The 26811-nt window shown below is 40.9% G+C and overlaps 1 protein-coding gene across 1 annotated transcript in view; it reads left to right on the top strand.

Annotated features, from left to right (window-relative positions):
* The window catches only part of TXK (TXK tyrosine kinase), a 47338-nt gene extending 29277 nt beyond the window's left edge, over positions 1–18061 (top strand). Inside the window, exons 10-14 of the mRNA XM_065878175.1 lie at positions 7765–7981; positions 10465–10529; positions 12550–12668; positions 14597–14754; positions 17426–18061. Coding sequence (XP_065734247.1) covers positions 7765–7981; positions 10465–10529; positions 12550–12668; positions 14597–14754; positions 17426–17494 — 628 coding nt within the window. The 3' untranslated portion in view covers positions 17495–18061. The remainder of the gene's footprint in view (positions 1–7764; positions 7982–10464; positions 10530–12549; positions 12669–14596; positions 14755–17425) is intronic.
* The last annotated feature ends 8750 nt before the right edge of the window (positions 18062–26811 follow it).

Consider the following 26811-nt stretch of genomic DNA (forward strand, 5'->3'; position numbering starts at 1 on the left):
ACATTTCTATGAGGTAGGTTCTATTAAGACCCCAATTTTAGAGATTGGTTCAAGATAGCGGAGTAGAAGGACGTGTGCTCACTCCCTCTTGCGAGAGCCTCGGAATCACTGCTGGCTGCTGAACAGTCGTCTACAGGACGACACTGGAACTCACCGAAAAAGATACCACACATCCAAAGGCAAAGGAGAAACCACAATAAGACAGTAGGAGGGCGCAATCACAATAAAATCAAATCCCATAACTGCTGGGTGGGTGACTCACAAATTGGAGAACACTTATACCACAGAAGTTCACCCACTGGAGAGAAGGTTCTGAGCCCCACGTCAGGCTTCCAACCTGGGGGTCCGGCAACAGGAGGAGGAATTCCTAGAGAATCAAATTTTGAAGGAATTTGATTGCAGGACTTTGACAGGACTCGAGGAAACAGAGACTCCACTCTTGGAGGGCACACACAAAGTAGTGTGTGCATCGGAACCCAGGGGAAGGAGCAGTGACCCCATAGGAGACTGAACCAGACCTACCTGCTAGTGTTGGAGGTCTCCTGCAGAGGTGGGGGATGGCTGTGTCTCACCATGAGGACAAGGACACTGGCAGCAGAAGTTCTGGGAAGTACTTCTTGGCGTGAGCCTTCCCAGAGTCCGCCACTAGCCCCACAAAAGAGCTGGGTAGGCTCCAGTGTTGGGTCACCTCAGGCCAGACAACCAACAGGGAGGGAACCCAGCCCCACCCATCAGCAGACAAGCAGATTAAAGTTTTACTGAGCTCAGCCCACCAGAGCAACACCCAGCTCTACCCACCACCAGTGTCTCCCATCAGGAAACTTGCACAAGCCTCTTAGATAGCCTCATCCACCAGAGGGCAGACAGCAGAAGCAATAAGAACTACAGTCCTGCAGGCTGTGGAACAAAAACCACATTTACAGAAAGATAGACAAGATGAAAAGGCAAAGGGCTATGTGCCAGATGAAGGAACAAGATAAATCCCCAGAAAAACAACTAAATGAAGTAGAGATAGGAAACCTTCTATAAAAAGGATTCAGAATAATGATAGTGAAGATGATCCAGGACCTCGGAAAAAGGATGGAGGCAAAGATTGAGAAGATCCAAGAAATGTTTAATAGAGACCTAGAAGAATTAAAGAACAAACACCTAGAAGAATTAAAGAACAAACAGAGATGAACAATACAATAACTGAAATGAAAAATACACTAGAAGGAATCAATAGCAGAATAACTGAGGCAGAAGAATGGATAAGTGACCTGGAAGACAGAATGGTGGGATTCACTGCCACAGAACAGAATAAAGAAAAAAGAATGAAAAGAAATGAAGATAGCCTAAGAGACCTCTGGGACAACATTAAACACTACAACATTCACATTATAGGGGTTCCAGAAGGAGAAGAGAGAGAGAAAGGACCCGAGAAAATATTTGAAGAGATTATAGTCAACAACTTTCCTAACATGGGAAAGGAAATAGCCACCCAAGTCCAGGAAGCACAGAGAGTCCCAGGCAGGATAAACCCAAGGAGAAACAGGCTGAGACACATAGTAATCAAATTGGCAAAAATTAAGAAAGCAAGAAAAATTATTGAAAGCAACGAGGGAAAAATGACAACATACAAGGGAACTCCCATAAGGTTAACAGCTGATTTCTCAGCAGAAACTCTACAAGCCAGAGGGAGTGGCATGATATATTTAAAGTGATGAAAGAGCAGAACCTACAACCAAGATTACTCTACCTGGCAAGGATCTCATTCCTATTCGATGGAGAAATCAAAAGCTTTACAGACAAGCAAAAGCTAAGAGAATTCAGCACCACCAAACCAGGTCTACAACAAATGCTAAAGGAACTTCTCTAAGTGGGAAACACAACAGAAGAAAAGAACCTACAAAAACAAAGTCAAAACAATTAAGAAAATTGTTATAGGAACATACATATTGATAATTACCTTAAACGTGAATGGATTAAATGCTCCAACCAAAAGACAGGCTCGCTGAATGGATACAAAAACAAGACCCATCTATATGCTGTCTACAAGAGACCCACTTCAGACCTAGGGACACATACAGACTGAAAGTGAGGGGATGGAAAAAGATATTCCGTGCAAATGGAAATCAAAAGAAAGCTGGAGTAGCAATCCTCGTATTAGATAAAATAGCCTTTAAAATAAAGAATGTTACAAGAGACAAGGAAGAACACTACATAATGATCGAGGGATCAATCCAAGAAGAAGATACATATATATATATATAGAGAGAGAGATATAGATATAGATATAGGTATATATGCACCCAACATAGCACTTAAATACATAAGGCAACTGCTAACAGTTATAAAAGAGGAAATCAACAGTAACACAATAATATTGGGGGACTTTAACACCTCACTTTCACCAATGGACAGATCATCCAAACAGAAAATTAATAAGGAAACACAAGCTTTAAATGACACTATAGACCAGATAGATTTAATTGATATTTATAGGACATTCCATTCAAAAACAGCAGATTACACTTTCTTCTCAAGTGCACATGGAACATTCTCCAGGATAGATCACATCTTGGATCACAAATCAAGCCTCAGTAAATTTAAGAAAATTGAAATCATATCAAGCATCTTTTCTGACCACAGTGCTATGAGATTAGAAATCAGTTACGGGGAAAAAAACGTAAAAAACACAAACACATGGAGGCTAAACAATTCTTTACTAAATAACCAAGAAATTACTGAAGAAATCAAAGAGGGAATAAAAAGTACTTAGAGACAAATGACACTGAAAACACAACGATCCAAAATGTATGGGATGCAGCAAAAGCAGTTCTAAGAGGGAAGTTTATAGCAATACAAGCCTATCTCAAGAAAGAAGAAAAATCTCAAAACAATGTAAACTTACACCTAAAGGAACTAGAGGAAGAAGAACAAACAAAACCCAAAGTTAGTAGAAGGAAAGAAATCATAAAGATCAGAGCAGAAATAAATAGAAAAAAAGAAAACAATAGCAAAGATCAATAAAGCTAAAAGCTGGTTCTTTGAGAAGATAAACAAATTGATAAACCATTAGCCAGACTCATCAAGAAAAAGAGAGAGAGGAATCAAATCAGTAAAATTAGAAATGTAAAAGGAGAAGTTACAACAGACACCTAAGCATCCTGAGAGACTACTACAAGCAACTCTATGCCAATAAAATGGACAACCTGGAAGAAGTGGACAAATTCTTAGAAAGGTTTAACCTTCCACGACTGAACCAGGAAGAAATAGAAAATATGAACAGACCAATCACAAGTAATGAAATTGAAGCTGTGACTGAAAATCTTCCAAGAAACAAAAGTCCAGGACCAGATGGCTTCACGGGTGAATTCTATAAAACGTTTAGAGAAGAGCTAACACCCATCCTTCTAAACTCTTCCAAAAAATTGCACAGGAAGGAATACTCCCAAACTCATTCTATGAGGCCACCATCACCCTGATACCAAAACCAGACAAAGATACTCCCAAAAAAGAAAATTACAGACCAATATCACTGATGACTATAGATGCAAAAATCCTCAACAAAATACTAGCAAACCGAATCCAGCAACACATTAAAAGGATCATACACCATGATCAAGTGGTATTTATCCCAGGGATGCAAGAATTCTTCAATATATGCAAATCAATCCATGTGATACACCACATTAACAAATTGAAGAAGAAAAACCATATGATCATCTCAGTAGATGCAGAAAAAGCTTTTGACAAAATTCAACACTGATTTATGATAAAAAGTCTCCAGAAAGTGGGCATAGACATATGCCCTCAACGTAATAAAGGCCATATACCGCAACATAATAAAGGCCATATATGACAAACCCACAGCAAACATCATTCTCAATGGTGAAAAGCTGAAAGCATTTCCTCCTAAAATCAGGAACAAGACAAGGATGTCCACTCTTGCCACTATTATTCAACATAGTTTTGGAAGTCCTAGCCATGGCAATCAGAGAAGAAAAAGAAATAAAAGGAATACAAATTGGAAAAGAAGAAGTAAAACTGTCACTGTTTGCAGATGACATGATACTATACATAGAGAATCCTAAAGATGCTGCCTAAAAACTACTAGAGCTAAGCAATGAATCTGGTAAAGTTGCAGGATACAAAATTAATGCACAGAAATCTCTTGCATTCCTATACACTAATGATGAAAAATCTGAAAGAGAAATTAAGGAAACACTTCCATTTACCACTGCAATAAAAAGAAGAAAATACCAAGGAATAAACCTACCTAGGGAGACAGAAGACCTGTATGCAGAAAACTATAAGACACTGATGAAAGAAATTAAAGATGTTACCAACAGATGGAGAGATATACCATGATCTCGAATTGGAAGAATCAGTATTGTGAAAATGACTATACTATCCATAGCAATCTACAGATTCAATGCAATCCCTATCAAATTACCAATGGCATTTTTTACAGAACTAGAACAAAAAATCTTAAAATTTGTATGGAGACACAAAAGACGCCAAATAGCCAAAGCAGTCTTGAGGGAGAAAAACAGAGCTGAAGGAATCAGACTCCCTGGCTTCAGACTATACTACAAAGCTACAGTAATCAAGACAATATGGTACTGGCACAAAAACAGAAACATAGATCAATGGAACAGGATAGAAAGCCCAGAGATAAACCCACGCACCTAGGGTCAACTAATCTATGACATAGGAGGCAAGGATATACAATGGAGAAAAGACAGTCCTTTCAATAAGTGGTGCTGGGAAACTGGACAGCTCCATGTAAAAGAATGAAATTAGAACACTCCCTAACACGATACAGAAAAATAAACTCAAAATGGATAGAGACCTAAGTGTAGGACCAGACACTATAAAACTCTTCGAGGAAAACATAGGAAGAACACTCTTTGACATAAATCACAGCAAGATCTTTTTTGATCCACCTCCTAGAGTAATGGAAATAAAAACAAAAATAAACAAATGGACCTCATGAAACTTCAAAGCTTTTGCACAGCAAAGGAAACTACAAGCAAGACGAAAAGACAACTCTTAAAATGGGAGAAAATATTTGCAAATGAATCAACGGACAAAGGATTAATCTCCCAAATATATAAACAGCTCATGCAGCTCAATATTAAAAAAACGAACAACCCAATCCAAAAATGGGCAGAAGACCTAAATAGACATTTCTCCAAAGAAGGCATACAGATGGCCAAGAAGCACATGAAAAGCTGCTCGACATTACTAATTATTAGAGAAATGCAAATCAAAACTACAATGAGGTATTAACCTCACAGCAGTTAGAATGGGCATCATCAGAAAATCTACAAACAACAAATGCTAGAGAGGGTGTGGAGAAAAGGGAACCCTCTTGCCCTGTTGGTGGGAATGTAAATTGATACAGGCACTATGGAGAACAGTATGGAGGTTGCTTAAAAACTAAAAATAGAATTACCACATGACTCAGCAATCCCACTACTTGGCATATACCCAGAGAAAACCGTAATTCAAAAAGACACACACACCCCAATGTTCATTGCAGCACTATTTACAATAGCCAGGTCATGGAAGCAACCTAAATGCCCATCGACAGATGAATGGTAAAGAAGATGTGGTACATATATACAATGGAATATTACTCAGCCATAAAAAGGAATGAAATTGGGTCATTTGTAGAGATGTGGATGAATCTAGAGACTGTCACAGAGAGTGAAGTAAGTGAGGAAGAGAAAAACAAATATTGTATATTAACGCATATACGTGGAACCTAGAAAAATGGTACAGATGACCAGTTTGCAGGGCAGAAGTAGAGACACAGATGTAGAGAACAAACGTATGGACACCAAGGGGGGAAAGTGGCGGGTGGTGGTGGTGGTGGTGGTGTGATGAATTGGGAGACTGGGATTAACATGTATACACTAATATGTATAAAATGGATGACTAATAAGGACCTGCTGTATAAAAAAATTAATTAAAAAAAGGAAAAAAAAGACCCCAATTTTATACATGATAAAAAGGAAATTTTGAAAACTTATGTAATTTGCCCACAGTTCCTCAACAAAACATTGGTAGTGTCTAATTGTAATCAAAACTGTGAACTGTCTGGGTACAAAGTCCATAGTCTTAGCTAACATAATAATCAACAAATATTTATTGAGCAACTACTATATGCCAGATCTTATAGTAGGGGCCATAATTGTTAACCAAAATTGTCATCCCGTGTAGTTTTTCCAGTGCACTAGCAGAGTAACTTCAAATCTCTACTGTGTTCTTAATTACCATATTTTAGAATATAGCCTAAATTGGGGGCCTGTACTCATGGTGTTTCCAGAGTACCTGCTAAAAGATTATTTAGGAAAATGAAAGAAAACCAGTCTTTTTTTCAGCCCATAAATTTCTACTAAAATTAAAAATTTTATCTTTATATTTTTACCATGGTTTATACTTTTTATAATATGTTCACATACATTATCTCATTTAATATTCATTGGAAGAAAGAAGGACAGGTTTTATTATCCTTATTTTACATGTGAAAAAACTGAGGCTTAGAAATTTTAAATAAGTTGCTCCTGGTCATGCATCAATAGGAGATAAAACAACTTGACTTCAGCTCTTTTGTTTAGGAGCATGACATTTTCTTTAAATTATTATAACACTGCATTGCTTTTAAAGGATCCTTTATTTTAGTTGATCAACTGTGGGTTTGTATCTCTGGATGTAGCTTATTAGTAGCAGTGCATATAGGAAAGTATGTGAACTAATTACATTTATAATAGTAAAAATATGTAAGTAATTCTAATTTCTCTAAAACCTGAATACTATAGTCGAGAAGAAACAAACTTTCGAAGTATATATGACTAAAAAGATTATTTTAGGGGGCTTCCCTGGTGGCTCAGTGGTTAAGAATCTGCCTGCCAATGCAGGGGACACGGGTTCGAGCCCTGGCCGGGAAGATCCCACATGCTGTGGAGCATCTAAGCCCATGCGCCACAACTACTGAGCCTGCGCTCTAGAGCCCGCGAGCCACAACTACTGAAGCCAGGGCGCCTAGAGCCCCTGCTCTGCAACAAGAGAAGCCACTGCAATGAGAAGCCCACGCAGCACAACAAAGAGTAGCCCCTGCTCGCCACAACTAGAGAAAACCCACGTGCAGCAACGAAGACCCAACACAGCCAAAAATAAATTAAAAAAAAAAAAAAGATTATTTTAGTGTGTGTACTTTAACAGGCAGTATTTGAGGACTTGTGCGTGTGTGTGTGTGTGTGTGTGTGTGTGTGTGTAATTACTAAATACAGAGAAGAGTTTCACATTGGTAAATGTTTTTCAGTCTTCAACTTAATCTAAAAATTTCCTTTAAATGCCTTTATTCTTCAGAATTTAATATTTTTAATGCACATCAATCACTCTTTCCTCCCTCCTGTCCAGAATTTTTTGTCTAAGCAGCTGCAGTTGGGGAGGTTGAAACTCAGGGAACAGGAACTGGGCAAGGAGCAGCAGTACTGAGGAAGCAAAAGGCTTACAAAATGGAAAAGAGAAAAGCAGAACATGGACATGTACTATCCTGTATGTACAGTGACTTAGGAAGTACTGCGTAAACTCTCAACCCCACTTTCTCAGCACATAAAGTAGAAAGGAAACTGTTCTACTTTCTCTGTGGTTGGGTTAATTTTAATCATAGTTTGATGATGAACATTATATGGAGCTGGTAAATATCACCAGTTGATTTCAAACACTTCAGAATGCAAAAACGATTCGGGTCTGTGTTTTTTTCACCAGGAAGTTATCTCATTCAAGGCTCGTTCAGCTTTATGGAGTGTGTATACAGCAGAAGCCCCTTTATATTGTGACGGAGTTTATGGAAAATGGTTGCCTGCTTAACTATCTCAGAGAGAGGAAAGGAAAACTTAGGAAGGAGATGCTATTGAGTGCATGTCAAGATATCTGTGAAGGAATGGAGTATCTGGAGAGAAACTGCTTTATCCACAGGGATTTAGTAAGTATGGTGCAAATTTGCTGATTATGTATATATTATACTTGTATTCAGAAGGACGTGATAAGTTAGGACTTTCAATACTTTGAATAATGCATTCTTTGACTTAATTTTTAAACATTTTCCTATTTGTGTAACCTGTTGCGACATGTAGCTTTATTTTTAATTGCTCATTGATGCTGGAACCAAGCAAGGTGTTACTCTAAATACGCCTTGAAGTAATTAATCACCACACTAATCAACTAAAACTAATTTACTTTTCTTTCCTCTTCCCCCTCTCTTCTTCCTTCTCTTCCTTCTATCTTTCTTTCAACCAATAATCAAATATATATTGGGTGCCTGTATATGCCACGCACTCTGCCAGGTGCTGGATACAATGCTGAAGAACCCCAGTGGGTCTCACCCGGGGGTGAAACTGCCTCAGGTGGAGGTGGTTAGGTTTTTGCAGTATCACAGCAGCACTACTGGCATTATTGGGAAGGAGTCAGAATGCTAAACCATTCTGTTGCATGGTGCTCAGAACAGCTCTCCAAACAAACAAAGAAGATTGAAGCTTGACTTGCCCCAAAAGCAAATAGCTCTGCTTCCCTGCCTTGTTACCTTCCCTTGAAAAACATTTTCTATCTGCTCCATATTTATTCATGATATTCATACTATTCCTTCTATGTCCTTCCATGTCTCATTTCTAAGTTCCCAAATTAAATCCAATGAGAATTTGAGAATTTCTGAGAAGTCCCTGATACTGTCATCTAGAGGTAATCCTGAACTTCCATCAGCCATCACCAGAGTGACCATATTATTTATCATTCAGGCTGGAATATTTTAGGGAGAGAAAGGAGGCATAATTTCATTGGCCCTAGCACACCACTGCTTTCCCTACACATGACTTAGAACTGTCAGAGCATTTATTATTTACGACTTCCTATAATAGTTGTTTACACAAATATTAGACTCTAAACTCCTTGACATCAAGGCGTAGACTTCTGAGCTGCAGTTGAGCATTATGAGAATACAAGTTGCCAAGCAATGGCTCTCAAGCTTAGCTGTGCATTAGAATCACCTGGGAGGTTTAAAAACATCACAGTACCCAGCCCATACCCCTGACCAATGAAATCAGAATCTCTGCGGGTAGAATCTAGTCATCAGCATTTTCGGAAAATTTCCCTGGTGAGTCCACTGTGCAGTCAAGATTGAGAGCCCTGCTCAAGAGCTAGTTGAAATCTCGCTTCTGTTTATTACTAGCCATGTGACCTTGAGTAAGCTAGATAACTAGTAAAGTGGTGTTAATTATAGCACCTCCCACATATGGACTTGTTGGGAGGATTACATGAATTAATATGCGTAAGCACTTAGAACAGTGTCTGGCACATAGAAAAGCTCAGCAATGCTCGACCATCGTTTTGCGTGCCTCATGGCACATTCCCCAGGGTCCAGCCCATAGTAGCCATTGAGCACATTTTTGAATGTATGGATCTGGTATCAATTCCACCTAACTCACTTTCCTGGTCTCTGCAATTTGTCCTTCCTGATAAGGATTAGAATTCAAAATTCAGTCAGGTGACAGTTCTGGTCATTCTGTTTGCTCCAGGTGGCTTCCTGCAGACCCTCCTAGTCTCGGCTCCTTCCTTGATTGCTTTCCTTTGAGTTCTGTTTTCTCCACGTACATGCCACTTAAAAGATATTAGCCAACTATGAGTCTTTTCTCGGTCGAGGGTTTGCCTTGTGGTTTAGCTTTGAGATCATTTGCTGGCACTCGTCAACATCTTCCAAACTGGCTCCTTCTGGCTCTCCATTTCAAGTTTTTGGCTTTTGTTTTTGAACTAACTGAACCACAAATTAGCTCAAAAGAGAAAAATTCTATCAAACCACTGGCCTACATGAGGCTAAATAACTAAGTCAATGATTCTCCTGACTAAGCTGACTGAAAATGGATTGTTTGGGCATCAACTAGATTGTTTCTGAATTATATAGTACTATATTTAGTTCACTGTGGTAATTTAATAAATATGAAAATATTGTAAAGAGTTATGTTCAATGAAATGTGTTAAGATACAGTTTCTTTATTTTTATTAGCAATTATATATAATGACTATCCCAAAGATATATAGTGACGATCTGTTATTTTTCATGCATTTTGGACTTCCCTCTTTTTATTTATGAAGATAAAATTGTAAATACACACTATTTTTTATACCAAGATGCACTTATCAAGGATACTTCTTGAGAAAGATTACACATTTTAAAAAGGAAAAGTGTTAAAATTTCTTTTCATTTTTTGTCATTTCTTTGAAAAGTCATTAAAATCCATCACATGAGGGCAGATACATTAAATCATATGTAGCATCGATAGGTATCACCATGAAATAACATGGCTGTTCACACAGAGAGGTAGTGCTGGGGCCCGAAGAAACTAAGGAAAAGGAGAGTAGAAACTCTGGAAAGAGAAACTTTGTATTCACACGTGGGCTCTTTTCTTCTCCCTATAGGCCGCGAGGAATTGTTTGGTCAGTTCTACAAGTATAGTAAAAATTTCAGACTTTGGAATGACAAGGTATGTGATATTCTTTTTTGTTTGTTTACTCACAGGAGGGAATCTTACATTAGTCTACAGACAAATAGACTGTAGGGCAGTGTTGATGTGGTTGTATGGCCTGCTGACCCACTTTGAACTTTAGGACATGCACCAGTGTTAGCTGTGAGGGCAACAGAGGCTGTGGGCTATTCTGATCTTCTTTCAGGCGGTTATTAATAAAACTATGTCGTATCTTAAAATTCAGAAGAATTTCTCAGTCTACTTGTCATATATATACAAGGTTAAGAAAAAAGCTTTCCTTATATATGTATATTTCTGAAATAGAGAAAGAATAAATTTATTTTCTCAGCTCTGAGTTTTCTGTCATCATCATGCATTTCTCTTATCAAGTGTAGCAGCTGACTCTAAGCCTACAGCACAAGAGTGTGAATCATCTGACCTTATTTTCAGCAACTCAGTGCAGTTTACATTTTGCATCTCCTTTCCTTCAGGTTGCTAGAAATTTCATCCCAGTGATTTCAGGGCTTCTCCCTGACGCTGTTCAGGGTCACAATCCAAATTCTGTGTGTCTCATGGGGCCACATACTGGAGATGGCCTGTCTGGTCCCTGTTGTTATCCATTGACACTGGCTTCCTTACAGCCACCATCCTCCTCTTTTGTCTTTGGCTGGCCATCCACACAGGTGGCCGCTGACTCATCTTGAATTTCTGCCTGTGAGATTCCTTCATGTCTGACATTCGCCATGACTAGAGCTCTCCACATGGCTAAGGCCCCGTCTGCCTTGGCACACCCATAGCCATTTGTCCTCTGGAATCTTTCTGTGTTTCCCAGGGCTTGGCCTGCGAAAGAGGACACAGGTTCTGTTTTGCTCTTGAATCCCACCAACCGACTGTAGGGCAGTGGGGTCTTCTTTCGCTGCAGTGTGACTAGGGCAGCCCTCATAGGGTGCAGGGTACAGGACCCTACCTCAGCCATCCCCTAGTGTCTAATACTCCTTCCCTTTCCTTTTGAATCTCTCCCACACCCCCAGCACAAGGGATATTTTTGTAGCAGAATGGATGGTGGTGGTAGTGAGATATCATTCGTATTCATGAGCCATTCTCCCAGATATTTTGTTCATAACTCAGTCCTTCTCCTTCTCCGGAAAGTCTAGACTTTTGAAACTCAAAAGCTATAAAAAAATGGCTCTTTTCCTTTCGTTTTCTGTTATTCATTCTTTCCTCTAGTAGAATGACCTCTGGCTCAATAAAGGACTTAAAGGTGCGGTGAGGTGAGGTATGTGCAAAACAAGTGGGTGTGTGGGGAAGCATTAATAAATATATTAATCTTATATTTAATATATATAGTATATATAGTATACTATATATATATAGTATTTCAAAAATACTATATAGCATACTCAAGGAGCTACATAGCACACGTTAGCTATCCTCTCTTTTCTCCAGATTCCCACACCTGGATGTTACTGTGTATGATTTTCAAAAAAGAGAGAGGGTTTAATTTTGTTGCTGTTGTTTTTTTTTTTTTTTAAAGGAGATGATAGTTGTTCCCGATTTATTTCCATTTGAATAAAGGCATTAGAGATTTTACACACCAGATGTATTACAAACACTTTTATTTTCCCCTTCTCTATCCTGCAAAAATTATATGTATATAGAAAGAAAATAAGGCATCAAACTTTGAATTTATTCTTTCATATATATTTATCTTTTTAAAAAAATAACCTTGGTTGTTAGCGCATCAGCATGCTTCTTTGCAGAATTAAGAATTTATCATAACTAATCAGTGGAGCATGTTTCAGACTGAAGAATTGCTATGGTTTTCTGAGATCCAAATACAATAAATGCAATTGAGGCTTGGTTTAAGGAAACTTTATAAGGGCTACTTTCTCACTTTGATAGCAAGAAGAGAAGGTATACTGAACCTTTCTGTGGAAAATACTTTGTATTTTAGAAATCAGAGTTAACTAAAAGGATTTGAAGTAAACTGAACTTAGAGGTAATTAACACAATGTGCTCTGAAATCTGATGGCCCTAGGTACGTTTTGGATGATGAATATATCAGTTCTTCTGGAGCCAAGTTCCCAGTCAAGTGGTCCCCTCCTGAAGTTTTCCATTTCAATAAGTATAGCAGCAAATCTGATGTCTGGTCATTTGGTGAGTGAATTCGATGTTCTTTTGTTGGAGCTTGATTTAATAAAATATAGATTGCTCTTTTTTAAAAAAAATATTTATTTATTGGAGTATATTTGCTTTACCGTATTGTGTTACTTTATACTGTACAGCAAAGTGAAACAGCTATATGTATACATATGTCCCCTGTTTTTTGGATTTCCTTCTCATTTAGGTCACCAGAGAGCACTGAGTTCCCTGTGCTATACAGTAGGTTCTCATAAAATAGGGATTGCTGTTTTAACTTTGATTTCTTAATATGATGTAGCTAAAGGTCTTCTTATAACCGTGTTTCTGTCTTAGGTGTTCTAAACACATCAGGCTGTCTTTGGCAACTGGTGTCATACACCTTCTTACCTGAAGTTTGCCTCTTGGATCTTTTCCCTTCCCACTGAGCACTTGCTGTAAAACCATAACAGAGTCTACTGATCTAGAAAACCAACTCAGCCAACTTTCCCACACCACAGAGACTTGCAAGAAAAACTGATCTTACGGCATCGTTAAATCTTGAGCATAATTAATAAACATCATTGTCTGACTTTGAGTGATGCCGTCTCATTTACATGATCACCTTCCTATTTTGTGAAATTGGACGTAGGCTTCCTTGGGATCTATCCATTGCTGTTTATATTGGGTAATGCTCTTCATTGAAAAAGAGATACTGTGGACCTCTGTCCCATGGAGTTTGTTCTTTGAGTTGACTTTCAAAAAATGGCAACAAATGTATAATAATCTATCTATTCTCTTTCACCTGTACCTTTCTGGATGGCTTCTTGGCTTTGGAGAGACATCTGCACCCTCAAAGGGTGCGAATATTATTGCCCACAATAAGGTTAAGCTTGTATTGATCTCATTAGCTCTCCACTGACATGTGGTAGTCTTGGCAGGTGACATTATAAGCTCTACGGGAGAGCAGTTAAGTTGTGAGACCAGCGGATAGCAACACAAGGATCTCACCAGGTGGTTGTAGAACATTTAGAACTCCTTGAGTTTTACCTGACCACTTGTCTTTCTTCCTCACTGTACAGTGAGCTTCTTGAGCACATAGACTGGTTTCAGTCTTAAGAATCCTATGGCTCTAGCACAGGCCTGGCCTCTGACCAATACCTAATACACATTTGTAGAATAAGTGAATAATTAAATGAACTCAAATTGGGAGCCTTGAAGGAGTTTCATCACTCAATCAATGATTTTTTTTTTTTTTTTTTTTTTTTTTTTTTTGCGGTACGCGGCCCTCTCACTGTTGTGGCCTCTCCTGTTGCGGAGCACAGGCTGCGGACGCGCAGACTCAGCGGCCATGGCTCACGGGCCCAGCCGCTCCACGGCATGTGGGATCTTCCCGGAAGGTGACACGAACCCGTGTCCCCTGCATCAGCAGGCGGACTCTCAACCACTGCGCCACCAGGGAAGCCCTCAATCAATGATTTTTGAACACCTACTTATAAACAGAGCTCCTGCCAGATTTTCTGGGACTCTACCCAGCATTCTTTCGGTGGGAAGATGGGAACGCATGCCATCTACTGGCTGGTAAACTCTTGGCTTTAGCAGGCAGCAGGGGATCACACAATTCTGTCATTTTCTATGGAATGGCAAAGTTTCATTGATTTCAGGGTGTGGAGACATGAGCAGTACTTTGAAATGAAGACACTGCCAGCATTTTTCTTCCAATAAGGAGGCAGTCATGACCAATGGAAAAGGAAAGGCATTGTTTTCACTTGGAATATATTCAGTTCATAGGCCTCTTCAAAAAGTAAGATGCACAGGGTCTGCTTCCTAGATAGAACTGCTGTCATTCTGGATGATTGTAACTCAATGACTGCAGGAGGAAAATAATGGGTTGTAATTTGAAACAGCTGTTTCAGTTCCAAGTAACCATTTCTCTAACCTCTTATTTTCATGCATTTTATTTGCAGGAGTTTTGATGTGGGAAGTTTTTACAGAAGGAAAAATGCCTTTTGAAAATAAGTCAAATTTGCAAGTTGTGGAAGCGATTTCTAAAGGCTTCAGGCTGTACCGACCTCACCTGGCACCGATTTCCATATATGAAGTCATGTACAGCTGCTGGCATGAGGTGAGTGTCCCTTACTTTCCTGCAAAGGTTGACAGTTCCAGCCTCTGAGAGTAGATCTGTTTATCACCCACATTACTCCAGCACTTCGTCATGGCAGGAAAAGGTGTCTATTTCTCGGTAATGACCCCTGAGAGCCAGAAGTACTTCCACTACAAAATCGTTAATCCATTTTGTTTTTAACAATGGCCTTTCATCTGAGGAATTCAGTGCATTTTCCAAGTCTTATCTTGCTGAAGTTGGTTCCTGCAGAAACTCTCGATGTTACTAAAGCCTCAGTGATGAGACGTTTTACTCCTTTTAAGAACTGGTTGGGTGGAAACTAAGGGTAGAATCAGGCTTGTTCAGTTTCCACATTGAAACAGAAGGATGGTGTTTTTATTTACTTCACTCTAATTTGTCTTGCTTTTCCAAGGCTAAAAGTAATGGGTTTCATCTCTCCTATGGCACTCAAGACTCCTGATAGAGAGATTAAACGAGAATAGGAATGAAGGCAGAAAGTGTGCCAGGAACTTTTACTCGGAAAATTATCTCCTGGGAGGCCAGTTTCTCTTTTACTTGAAATGCCAAGCTTTAAAATAAAGCCAGAGGGTTTATATCCCACCTCTGTCTTTTCTGGGCGCTGACTCAACACACCACTCCGCTTCATCAGACTCCTCTGTGATTTTGACAGTTCTCTCTTTCTAGCTGACTGTTTCAGCCCAGAAAAAACTACAGCTGGATGAGGATTTCCTCCTGGCTGAAAAAGAAATCACTTGACTCCCTATTCACAAACACTAAAAAAATTCAGTATTTCAAGAGCGACATGGTTGTTTCCATTCCAGAGAAGTATTAATTTTATAAAGATCCCCAGTGTACGAAAATACTTTGCATATGATTAACTGTTCTGCAAGGAATCTTGAAAGACATAAAAAATATTAAGTGAGCTGTTAGTAGCAAACAGATGTCTTAAGAGCATCTTTGCAATAACAACGTAAATAGCTTAGGAATATATATTGTATATTAAGCAATATACTTGTACATGCACATATACTTTTTGAGATTTTACATATCTGTGGAGAGGAGACAGAGAAAGGAGTAAATAAGATGCTGACAAGAGGACGAAGTAAACCAGGCGCTTATGCACCTCAAGATTCAAATGTGATTATGTTAGCAGTGATAACACTTGTTTCATAGGGTTTACTACCTGCACAACCTCAGCACCAGCAAAAAGCTCCACTATTTATTCTTGAAGTCTCAAGGAGCCCTTTATGTGTGCTCACATATCCTTCTGCTCTGTCCTATAATTTTTAAATTTTATTTATTTTTTAAAAATTTATTTTATTGAAGTATAGTTGACTTACAGTGTTGTGTTAATTTCTGCTGTACAGCAAAGTGATTCCGTTATACATATATATACATTCTTTTTCATGTTCTTTTCCATTATGGCTTATCACAGGATATTGAATATAATTCCCTGTGCTATACAGTAGGACCTTGTTGTTTATCCATTCTATATATAATAGTTTGCATCTGCCAAACTCCCACTCCATCCCCCTGCCACCCCCTTCCCCCTTGGCAACCACAAGTCTGTTCTCTATGCCTGTGAGTCTGTTTCTGTTTCATAAATAAGCTCATTTGTGTCATATTTTAGATCCCACATATAAGTGATATCATATGGTATTTCTTTTTCTGACTTACTTCGCTTAGTATGATAATCTCTAGTTCCATCCATGTTGCTGCAAATGACATTATTTCACTCTTTGTTATGGCTGAGTAGTATTCCATTGTATATATGTACCACATCTTCTTTATCCATTCATCTGTCGATGGACATTTAGGTTGTTTCTTGCTCTCTCCTTTTATTGATGCCTTCTGTTTACAAGCCACAAAGGGTGGTGTCTCCCCACTAACCCTGCTGCCAGGGACCTCTGTGAGAATATGGCTACCATGAGTAGTTCTATTTCCCATGGATTTCAAAGATGCCGTGGAGCTCCTCTTGGAGCCAAAGTCAAACCGCATCCCACTGTGAAGTAGGAAAAAGGCTCCAATCCTTGGTTTCGTGGTTGGAGATTTTGTTGACTGAGCCTTAAGACAGCACAGTCTGTGCTCTAAGACCTGCAAAGTGCCTCATGAAAACATGGCTTTTGCTTTTTGACTAAAATCCATCTTTCTACAGGGGGTCAGGTGTAGTGAATAATTGGGGCTGAGCCTGGGGGCTTGGGGCTCTAGAGGCCCCTCTCTCCCAGCTCTTCCTTTACCCTGTGTATCAAGTCATCCAAATAGATCTCTAGAGCAGTACTGTCCAATGGAACTTTCTGTGATGATGGAAATGTGCTATGTCTGCACTATCCAGTATGGTAGCCACACCTGGCTGTTGAAGAATTGAGAAGTGGCTAGTGTGACTGAGAACTGAATTTTAAAATGTATTTTCTTTTAAGTAATTTAAATTTAAATAGCCACATGTGGCTAGTGTTTGCAGCTGTAGCTATTCTACTTTTGGAGCGCTCTCTACCGTTACATTTTCACACTCATGCCTCGCTCAACTGCCATTCATGTCCTGCGTATCAGCCAAGATGTCTTTCTCTTCCATTTGTGGTGAACCAGCCTGGATCCAGGTCCTGCCAGCAAGTTCTAGAGCTGGTGTCTGAGTGAGTCTTAAGCTGAGCTGACCACCTCTACTTCCCTTTTCCAGAAACCTAAAGGCCGCCCGACATTTGCTGAGCTGCTGCAGGTTCTCACAGAGATTGCAGAAACCTGGTGACCTGGAGAGAATGCTGACCCAGAGCATCATGGGGCAAGACTGTCACAAAAGGAAACCCTGGGTGGGGTCACTGGTGGTGAATATCTTCCTTTAGAGTCACTGACTCCTGGAAACAGTTCAAAGATCACAGGCTTTTCCAACTTTTTAAAGCTCAAGAATATTCTGACAATTTTTCTACGTGTGTTTGAGAGTGACTTCTAAACTCTGATTTTTCTGTAATATTCTTCATGTTCCATATGTGAGGAAGGGAAAAATGCTCCATAGTGGTCGTTATGGTGGCTGCTCTTCACCAGGGAGCCCCTGAGCACACCTGAAAACCTGATTCTTTACTGAGGAAAAGACTGAAGAGGAGGAACATTCTTTATTTTGGTGGCCCATGCATAGAAGATGAAAATAAATTCTGCCTGCTCCTGGAATAAAGGAGCCACCCGTGCAGAATCTCATGCTTTTGAACTGTACAGATCTTTATGAAAAATGCACCTTTACAAACCACATGAATCTGGGCATTCTGGAAACTGTCTTTCATAATCTTCCCTATGTTATTTAACAAATTTATTTTTGCACAGATCTGGTTATTTTGGAGACAGTTTCCTGTGTTCCAGTATTGAATACTGTTAGAAAGTTCTTCTTTGAACAGGTCCTGGAGATGATTCTATTTCTAGTGAGATCCATTGTCCAGGACAATTCAGAACCTGAATCTCAATTCTGAGATTTCACACTTTGTACGTGTGAACTTGGACGATTGAAGAAGCCTCATTTTGTCATAGGAAGTACCTCCAGTACCTTTTCTAGAAGAGGACTTTCTTTTTCCACAAGAACAAGAGGAGGGCTTCCCTGGTGGCACAGTGGTTAAGAACCCACCTGCCAAGGGCTTCCCTGGTGGCACAGTGGTTGAGAGTCCGCCTGCCGATGCAGGGGACACAGGTTCGTGCCCCGGTCCTGGAAGATCCCACATGCCGTGGAGCAGCTGGGCCCGTGAGCCATGGCTGCTGGGCCTGCGCGTCCGGAGCCTGTGCTCCACGGCAGGAGAGGCCACAGCAGTGAGAGGCCCGCGTACCGCAATAAAAAAAAAAAAAGAATCCACCTGCCAATGCAGGGGACACAGATGGGTTCGAGCCCTGGTCCGGGAAGATCCCACATGCCACAGAGCAACTAAGCCTGTGCACCACAACTACTGAGCCTGCGCTCTAGAGCCTGCGAGCCACAACTACTGAGGTCCGCGTGCCACAACTACTGAAGCCCGCACACCTAGAGCCCGTGCAACAAGAGAAGCCACCACAGTGAGAAGCCCGTGCACTGCAGCGAAGAGTAGCCCCCACTCACCGCAACTAGAGAAAGCCCGTGCGCAGCAACGAAGACCCAACACAGCCAAAAATAAAAAATAAATAAATAGGGGCTTCCCTGGTGGCACAGTGGTTGAGAGTCCGCCTGCCGATGCAGGGGACACGGGTTCGTGCCTCAGTCCGGGAAGATCCCATATGCCGCGGAGTGGCTGGGCCCGTGAGCCATGGCCACTGAGCCTGCGCGTCCGGAGCCTGTGCTCCGCAACGGGAGAGGCCACAGCAGTGAGAGGCCCGTGTACCACAAAAACAAAAAACAAACAAACAAACAAAATAAATAAATAAAAGAACAAGAGGAGGCAAAAACAAGATATTCAAATATTACACCAAGTTCCATTATTTCTTAAATCCAGGGTATTGGATTCAAGATGAAAGAACCAGGAATCACAATTAAATCTTAATTTTTCATGTACCATTTGTAGGAATGATTGGAAATTGATCTTTGTCATCCTGAGTGCTTTGGAAGTACATAGGGAAAAGGGTGCTGCAGAAAGCGGGAGTCATTACCATTAGGTTTAACAATGGGAGCCTATTATTTGTGGATTGTCCCACCCTGCATCATGGTTCTGGGGGAACGTGTTTTATGATTCTCATGAGATTCTAAGATGCTGGCTGTCAGTAGCTGTGACTTTTAAATCATATTTCCTCACTCCAGCAATGACATCTTTGACTCTCAGTGGTACTCAATCAGTGTGCATTGAAATAGTGAGCATCAGACACAAGAATTATCAATCTTGATCATGCAAGTGGTGGTCTCAGAAATCTTTGCGATACGGTGCTGTTTCTGAAACTATCATCTCCCTTCTCCTAATGATTCCTACTATGGGGAGGTGAGACAGAAGGCTCCTACTACTGATACCTTAGTTCAAGTGAGATATGTGAAAGCCTAGCTCCAGGAGACATGAGACTGTTTAACAGCAAAAGCCAAGGGAGGCAAGGTTAATATTATGACATAGGAAATAAGGAAGTATCAATATATGCAGGAAGATGTCTTTCTCAGGCTTTGCTAAGCTTAGAAGTTCCCACTCCCCCCTCCAAAAAAACCCACAAAAAACCCAAACCCAAACACTGAAAACATAGAGCATCTGCCATCCCTATAGATGCAATGCAGGGAGACAGTACAGGGTAGACTTATGCCTGGGGATCATATGGCAGCAGCCAGCACTTCTAAGAGCATATATTGGTGTTGGCAAGCAAATTCTATTCATTTTAACAAGTCAGGAAAGTTTGAGACACCAAATTAGGAAAGGAACAACTGGATTGTCACGTAGGTAACTCCCTGGGTTTATCACCCGTCATGTAGGCCTACAGTTAATGGGTCTCCCGGCCCATGTGCTGTTTCACAGATCAGAGATTTCACAGTGTGTAAAATACATGTCTGGCCTTGGTATCCAACATTCCAAGTCTGTCTTAACTTGGGGACATATCTAGGGGACTGATGCTGGGAGAAGACAAACCTAAAATCCTCCCAGGAAGGTCTCGGTCCGGGAGAAAAAGAGCACAGGCCTGCTGTTAACCCTTTGCTCACATATACATAAACAAAAGTCCACAAATCATATGTATATGGCTTAATTTTCACAGTGAATATGTCTGTGTAACTCACACTCATATCAAGAAATGGTTACATTCTAGAATTTCAGAATCCATTCTCATTTCTATTTAAGTCATTAAACTAATAGTAATCAGTATCCTCATTTCTAACACCATGAATTAGTATGAGGTATTCTTGAACTTTCTATAAATGGAATCCTATGGTATGGACTCTGTGCACCTGGCTTCTTTTACTTAGTACGTTTGTTTGATCCGTCCGTGTTGCATATAGTTGTATTCATTCATTCTCATTTGCATATAGTCTTCTACTGTTTATTTATATCACAAATTATTTATCTGTTTTACTCTTGATGGATATTTGGGTTGTTTCCAATTTTGGGCTATTAAGATGAATGCTGCTATGAACATTGTTCTACATGTCTTTTGGTGAAAATATGTATGTATTTCTGTTAAGTATATGCCTAGGGGTGGAATTCAGAGCTAAAACATATGGTTATGTTCATTTTTTGTAAATAGTGCCAAAGCCCAAATGCCTTTTTACCAGTTGGTTGCTGTTCTTTTAATAACTCACCCTATTCCCTTGCCTGTATTGTCCTCTGCTCTTTCCTTGTATCTGCCCCAAATTGTGTTCCCTTGGAAGCACCTTCCAAACCCAGCAGCACTTAGAGTGAGGGTGGAGGGTTATATTCTTTTGGGGCTTCCTAAGGACTGGGTATGTGGTTTGGGCCAGGGGCCGACTTCCCAACTCCCTTTAGAAAATCTTCCTCCAGTTCAGGGCTTCTTAGTCTCCGTGCTATTGACATTTCGGGCTGGATAATTCTTTGCTGTGGAAGGATGTGCTGTGTATTGTAGGATATTTAGCAGCATCCCTGGCCTCTACTCACTAGATGCCAATAACACACCCCACTCCCCCTAGTGGTGACAACCAAAAATGTCTCTAGAACATTGCCAAATGTTCCCGGGCGGGTAAAGTCACCCTTGCTCGGGAACCACTGATCTAGTTACAAAAGGATCTTGACCTGAGATTAAAGACATCCATGAACTTGAAAGGAAAAAAAAAAAAATCACATCTTTGTTTTTACTAGCCTTTAACTAAAATTTAGCATTTCCTGTCATTCTAAATGTAGGCAAACAAAACAAAACAAAACCCCAAAACAACCAACCCCCCGCACCTCCAAAACCCCAGTACATTATATTAGCAATGTCTGTGACTTTGTCTTAATGTTATTTTCATATCATGTGGGAGTTGTTTCAGCTTTCTTGAGAAAGAATTTGCATTCATCACGACTTCAAAGTCTCAGCTTTTAGGACTGCCACTAGATCTTGTCACTTAACTCAGTAAACAAGACATGTTACTAAGGCACACATGTTTTTAAAATATTTTGATAACTTTCATTCAGTATAATTGGTTACCTTATTAGTTGTGTGTATTTTTATTTTATTCATTTAAAAACATTATGCCGAGAAGGGGTATAAAGGTTTCACTGGACTTCCAAAGTGATTCGTACCATTAAAAAAATTAAGAACCCCTGTTTTTTTTTTAACATCTTTATTGGAGTATAATTGCTTTACAATGGTGTGTTAGTTTCTGCTTTATAACAAAGTAAATCAGTTATACATATGTTCCCATATCTCTTCCCTCTTGCGTCTCCCTCCCTCCCACCCTCCCTATCCCACCCCTCTAGGTGGTCACAAAGCACTGAGCTGATCTCCCTGTGCTATGTGGCTGCTTCCCACTAGCTATCTGTTTTACATTTGGTAGTGTATATATGTCCATGCCGCTCTCTCACTTTGTCCCAGCTTACCCTTCCCCCTCCCCATATCCTCAAGTCCATCCTCTACTAGGTCTGTGTCTTTATTCCCATCTTACCCCTAGGTACTTAATGACTTTTTTGTTTTGTTTTGTTTTCTTAGATTTCATATATACGTGAAGAACCCCTGTTTTGTTTTTTTGTTTTGTTTTTCTGCGGTACGCAGGCCTCTCAGTGTTGTGGCCCCTCCCGTTGCGGAGCACAGGCTGCAGACGCACAGGCTCAGCGGCCATGGCTCACGGGCCCAGCCGCTCTGCGGCACGTGGGATCTTCCCGGACCGGGGCACGAACCCGTGTCCCCTGCATCGGCAGCCAGACTCTCAACCACTGCGCCACCAGGGAAGCCCTGTGAGGCTTTCTTGAATCACCCTATTTAAAATGATAACCCCACCATGGACTTTCCCTGACTCCCTTTTCTGTATAATTTTTCTCTATAGCTCTTAACACTATATAAAAATATAATACATGTATTCTTATTTATTCTGTGTATTTACTGTCTCCCTACCCTTGAAACTGTAACATGTGTGAGTTCAGGCATTTTTGTCTGTTTTTCACTGCTGTATCCCCAGGTCCTCGAATAGGGCCTGACACAGAGTTAAGCTAAATAAAGACTCATGGAATAACCCAATGAAATAAAAGCAGCGGAATTATCCAGAGGCTTCGTCTTCCAGAGGTGGGGGACCAGTCTTATAAGCAGCTCTCCTCTTGGGATTCTGGGCCAATCCATTGCTTTTCCACACAATGGTGGATCATTTTTCCTTCTGGTTGTAGTGTATAACCTCAGGTGGTCATCCATTCTTCTTTTTGGTAGAAGTCTTACTTTCTCGGGAACAATTTGACTTACATGTACATTTTCTATATCTCCCTCTCCCTATTTACGTAGAGAAAAATACATTACGTTAGGGATTGATATCAGATTAATAGAAAAAAAAAAGATACCTGAATAAATCTACAGAGAAATATAAATCCATATAGACACATCAATATTTAATAGAGGAAGTGGATAATCCTTATGTCTGCAGCAAGGATGGAAATTTCCTCACACTCCTGCCGGATGTACGAGCAACCTGCAGATACTTTATTTTGTCTGTAATTTTCCTGTTTTCCTCGGGTGCCCCTCCTTGCTGGGAAAACTCAAGTTAGCTCAATCTTGTAACTTTAGTCCAGGGCAAAACCAAAAATATTCTCTGTGGGTGAAGTGGGTTGTCTCTCAGATTTTGCCTTTCCCTCTGTTTCTGCCAAGGTAGCATCTGGGCATAGAAGAGAGAGGGGTGGCTTTATCCGGGGGTGATATTCAAAATATTTACCAACCGATTTGGTACAGGTACAGACCAATCAGAATGGATGCTGGTGCCAATAATCCGTCCAGCCCCCCCCCGCCCCCGATGCAGACGGCGACTATCCGCCCTGGCAAGGTGACCTCAAGGTGGTGACGTGAATGGGAGGGCTGCTTGGATTGGAGCAGTGTCCCCTGGCACCTCTGGTCTCAGCAACATTCCTTATCAGCCTGGTTGCTGCTTGCCCTGCTGGCATTTGCAGACCATGTTGGTGGCTGGTATAGGTTGGCCTCTCCTGAATTGGTCAGGAGAAGGTATCGGGTAAGTGAAGGTATTTCAAAGATAGTATACCTGTTCCCTACGTCCTTGTAGGAGTTGGGGGTTTACCTTCCAAAAGTCAGGTATAACCCTTTCTTCTTCCTTTTATGAAAGGTTGAAATACTCAGTTTTCTAGGCTGTCTTGTGGCAAGCATACCCACATGAGAAAGTTCCACATAACGAGATGCAGCCACAAGCACCTGATGAGAGCTTCCCTTCCTGAAGGAAAAAACAAGTCTCACCAAAAGGAAGTTGCTTCTTCCTGCTTGGAACATGGCTTTGAGACCTGAAGGTATAATGTCTATCTGGGACTCTGAGGAAATAAGCATGAAGATGAAGGCCCATGGATGGAGTTGCCAGATAAAATATAGGCAGCCCAGTTATATTTGAATTTCAGATAATCAACAATCTTTTTTTTTTTTGGCCGCCGCGCGGCCCAACCAGGGATCATACCTGTGCCCTCAGCAGTGAAAGCACCGGGTCCTAACCACTGGACTGCCAGGGAAGTCCCAACAAACAGTTTTTTAGTGAAAGTGTTGTAGCCTTTTCTCCTGTTGTGGTCACCCCCAGAAATGGATGAACCCCTATCCCAAATTTGATTCCAGTGTTGCAACTGTTGATGTCATACACATACCGAGAGAGTAGGAAAGATTTCCGACTCACGTAATGAGGGTTTCTGGGGACATCAGGGGACAGGTTCCCCAGCAGACCCAAAAATGACTTGAGAGAACAGGGAGGGGCAGCCGCCTTGGGGTTTTGTGGTGAGGAGGGCTGGAGCTGAGGGGAAGGGGCTGAGCTTGCGTTGTTTGACCTTCTAGCTGGTACCGAAGGAGGGAGCAGCCGTTCTTATCAGCTCGCTCAGGCGTGGGCAGAAGAGAAGGAGGCATTGATGGGGCTTGAAAACTGTCATTCATTAGTCAAACATCAAAAATGGAGTCAGACTCTTTGTTACAGTAAGTGTGTTCCAAAGATTGTATGGACATACTTATACTGAATTGATGTGTCGTGTGTCTGAAATTCAAATTCAGCTGGGTGGTGTTTGTTGTTGTTAAATCTGGGAGCCTTATCTATAGGGCAGAAAGATACAAAGGGCATGAGTCTCTCCTGTCTTGTGGAGCCCTTGCGCCAACCCTGAACTGCCCACTTCCAGACTTCTTGTTTATGAGACAAATGAATCCCCATTTCTTTACAGCAGTATATTAGACGTTGAATTACCTGAAGCCAAACCTGTTCCTAAATGATACATCTCTACTGACTCTTCTGTTGCCAGTTATCTAGAGCTCTTCCGTTGAAAGCTACTGTACGCTTCTACGCAGGAACAGATTATGTACCTCACTTCAAAGATTGTTGAAATCTAAGAAATTGAAAATAACCACAACCACAGAATGTGCATATATTATATTTCAGCACTTTTAAAAAAACAACTTTGCAGTTGGGATGTGACTTGTATAGGTGGGGTCTTAGATTAGATCTGTTGTTCTCAACCCTGGCTGCATGTGAAAAATCATCTGGAGCGCTTCTAACGAATAGCGTTCCTGTACCCCACCCTCAAATGATCTCTCTAATTGGTCCCGGGTGGGGCTCAGGCACAGGAATGTACAAGAGCCTTCTCAGGTGGAAGTAATGTGCAGTTAGGGCCAAACATCACTGCATGAGATAAAATACTTTATGGATGTATAGATGTGTTTACTCTGGGACAAGGCTTCTTGTGAAGTGTTTTAAAAGGTTGAACTAAGGGAGAAAGATGTCTCATCGATGCCTGATGACTAACAGCTATTCAACGGGAAAGCATTGGATGCTTTAGCCAGCCTGCCTTAAGACAACAGCATGGCCAGCGAATCAAAGCCAAGGAGAGCAGAGGGAATACAATGGCTTTTTACAAGGAGCCAGAAATCCAGAGGCAGGAAGTCTGCAGCTTCTCCCCACTTGATAGCAGTCCTACCAGGTCTCTGGAGAAGATATTAAAGGAGCCAATAGAGGATTCTACTCTGTACATCTCGTGGGGGCGCGAGGGGGGAGGTGGGTAGCGGCACACACGACATGCAGAATTCAGAAAGACATGCAGAAAGAGCCAAAAGTTCAAATATTTTAGGAAGGGGGTTTGTTGTTTTGTGAAATCTGCTGGTTGATTGGGGAAAATGAAAGTCAGGTGAATCGACTTCTGACTCTGAAAGTAAGCCTCGTTTTCTTGTCCGCTTGGGAACCAAACTGGGCGTGTTTCTGTTCAGCTGCATGTTTTAGATCTCAGCCTTTACGCCTCATTGACGATTCCGAAGTCGTGGACTTTCAGAGACACTGCACACACAAATGTGTTTGGTAGAAGTGTTCAGTCTTCAGTCTGTTGGACTGGAAGTTATCCTGATGTTGTGAAGGTACATCATGTGCTCGTGTCGTGGGGACCTGCTTCATCCAGCCCCAGCTACTCCACACTGTACAGCAAAACAAGTAATATAATACTTGATCTTGTTCGACCAGTTCCTCCACGCTTTTTATTTTTCCTCTGGCTGCGGGCTAATCTCCCATCAGCAGGCACGCCCCCATAAGAAGTGGAACTGCTGCGTGTAACCTGAATTGCACTGAATTCCTTCAGTCTGCCTGATTCTAAACCAGTCTGGTTCTCACAGTGAAACCACATCGTGATGCCACTGATGTTGATCCTCTTTTTTGCCCATGTGGACTCAATCCAGCAGCCTCCCTTCGCTGAGTGTCTGTCTGTCTCAGTACTTGCTGAAAGGCTGAATCACTGCCTTCCTTAAGTTTACACCCTGCGCTCCTATGATCCCTGCTCTCAAAGCCTTGCCCTTTTTTCTGTGCATGCAAGATTACTCAGAAGGAATTAAGTGCAAATAAGGTAACAAGGGTAAATAAAACCCCATTCTATCCATAAGAATTTATTTTCTGTTTCTTGCAAGACTTGCCCATTATAACTCAGCCCTACTGTTCCATGGGTTAAGAAGAAGTGTGATCTCTTTTATTCAACTATACTTTATCTAAATCTCTTCTAGTAATATGATGCAATG

This window comes from Phocoena phocoena, chromosome 5 (genome assembly GCF_963924675.1).
Source record: "Phocoena phocoena chromosome 5, mPhoPho1.1, whole genome shotgun sequence".
Classification (NCBI taxonomy): Eukaryota; Metazoa; Chordata; class Mammalia; order Artiodactyla; family Phocoenidae; genus Phocoena; species Phocoena phocoena.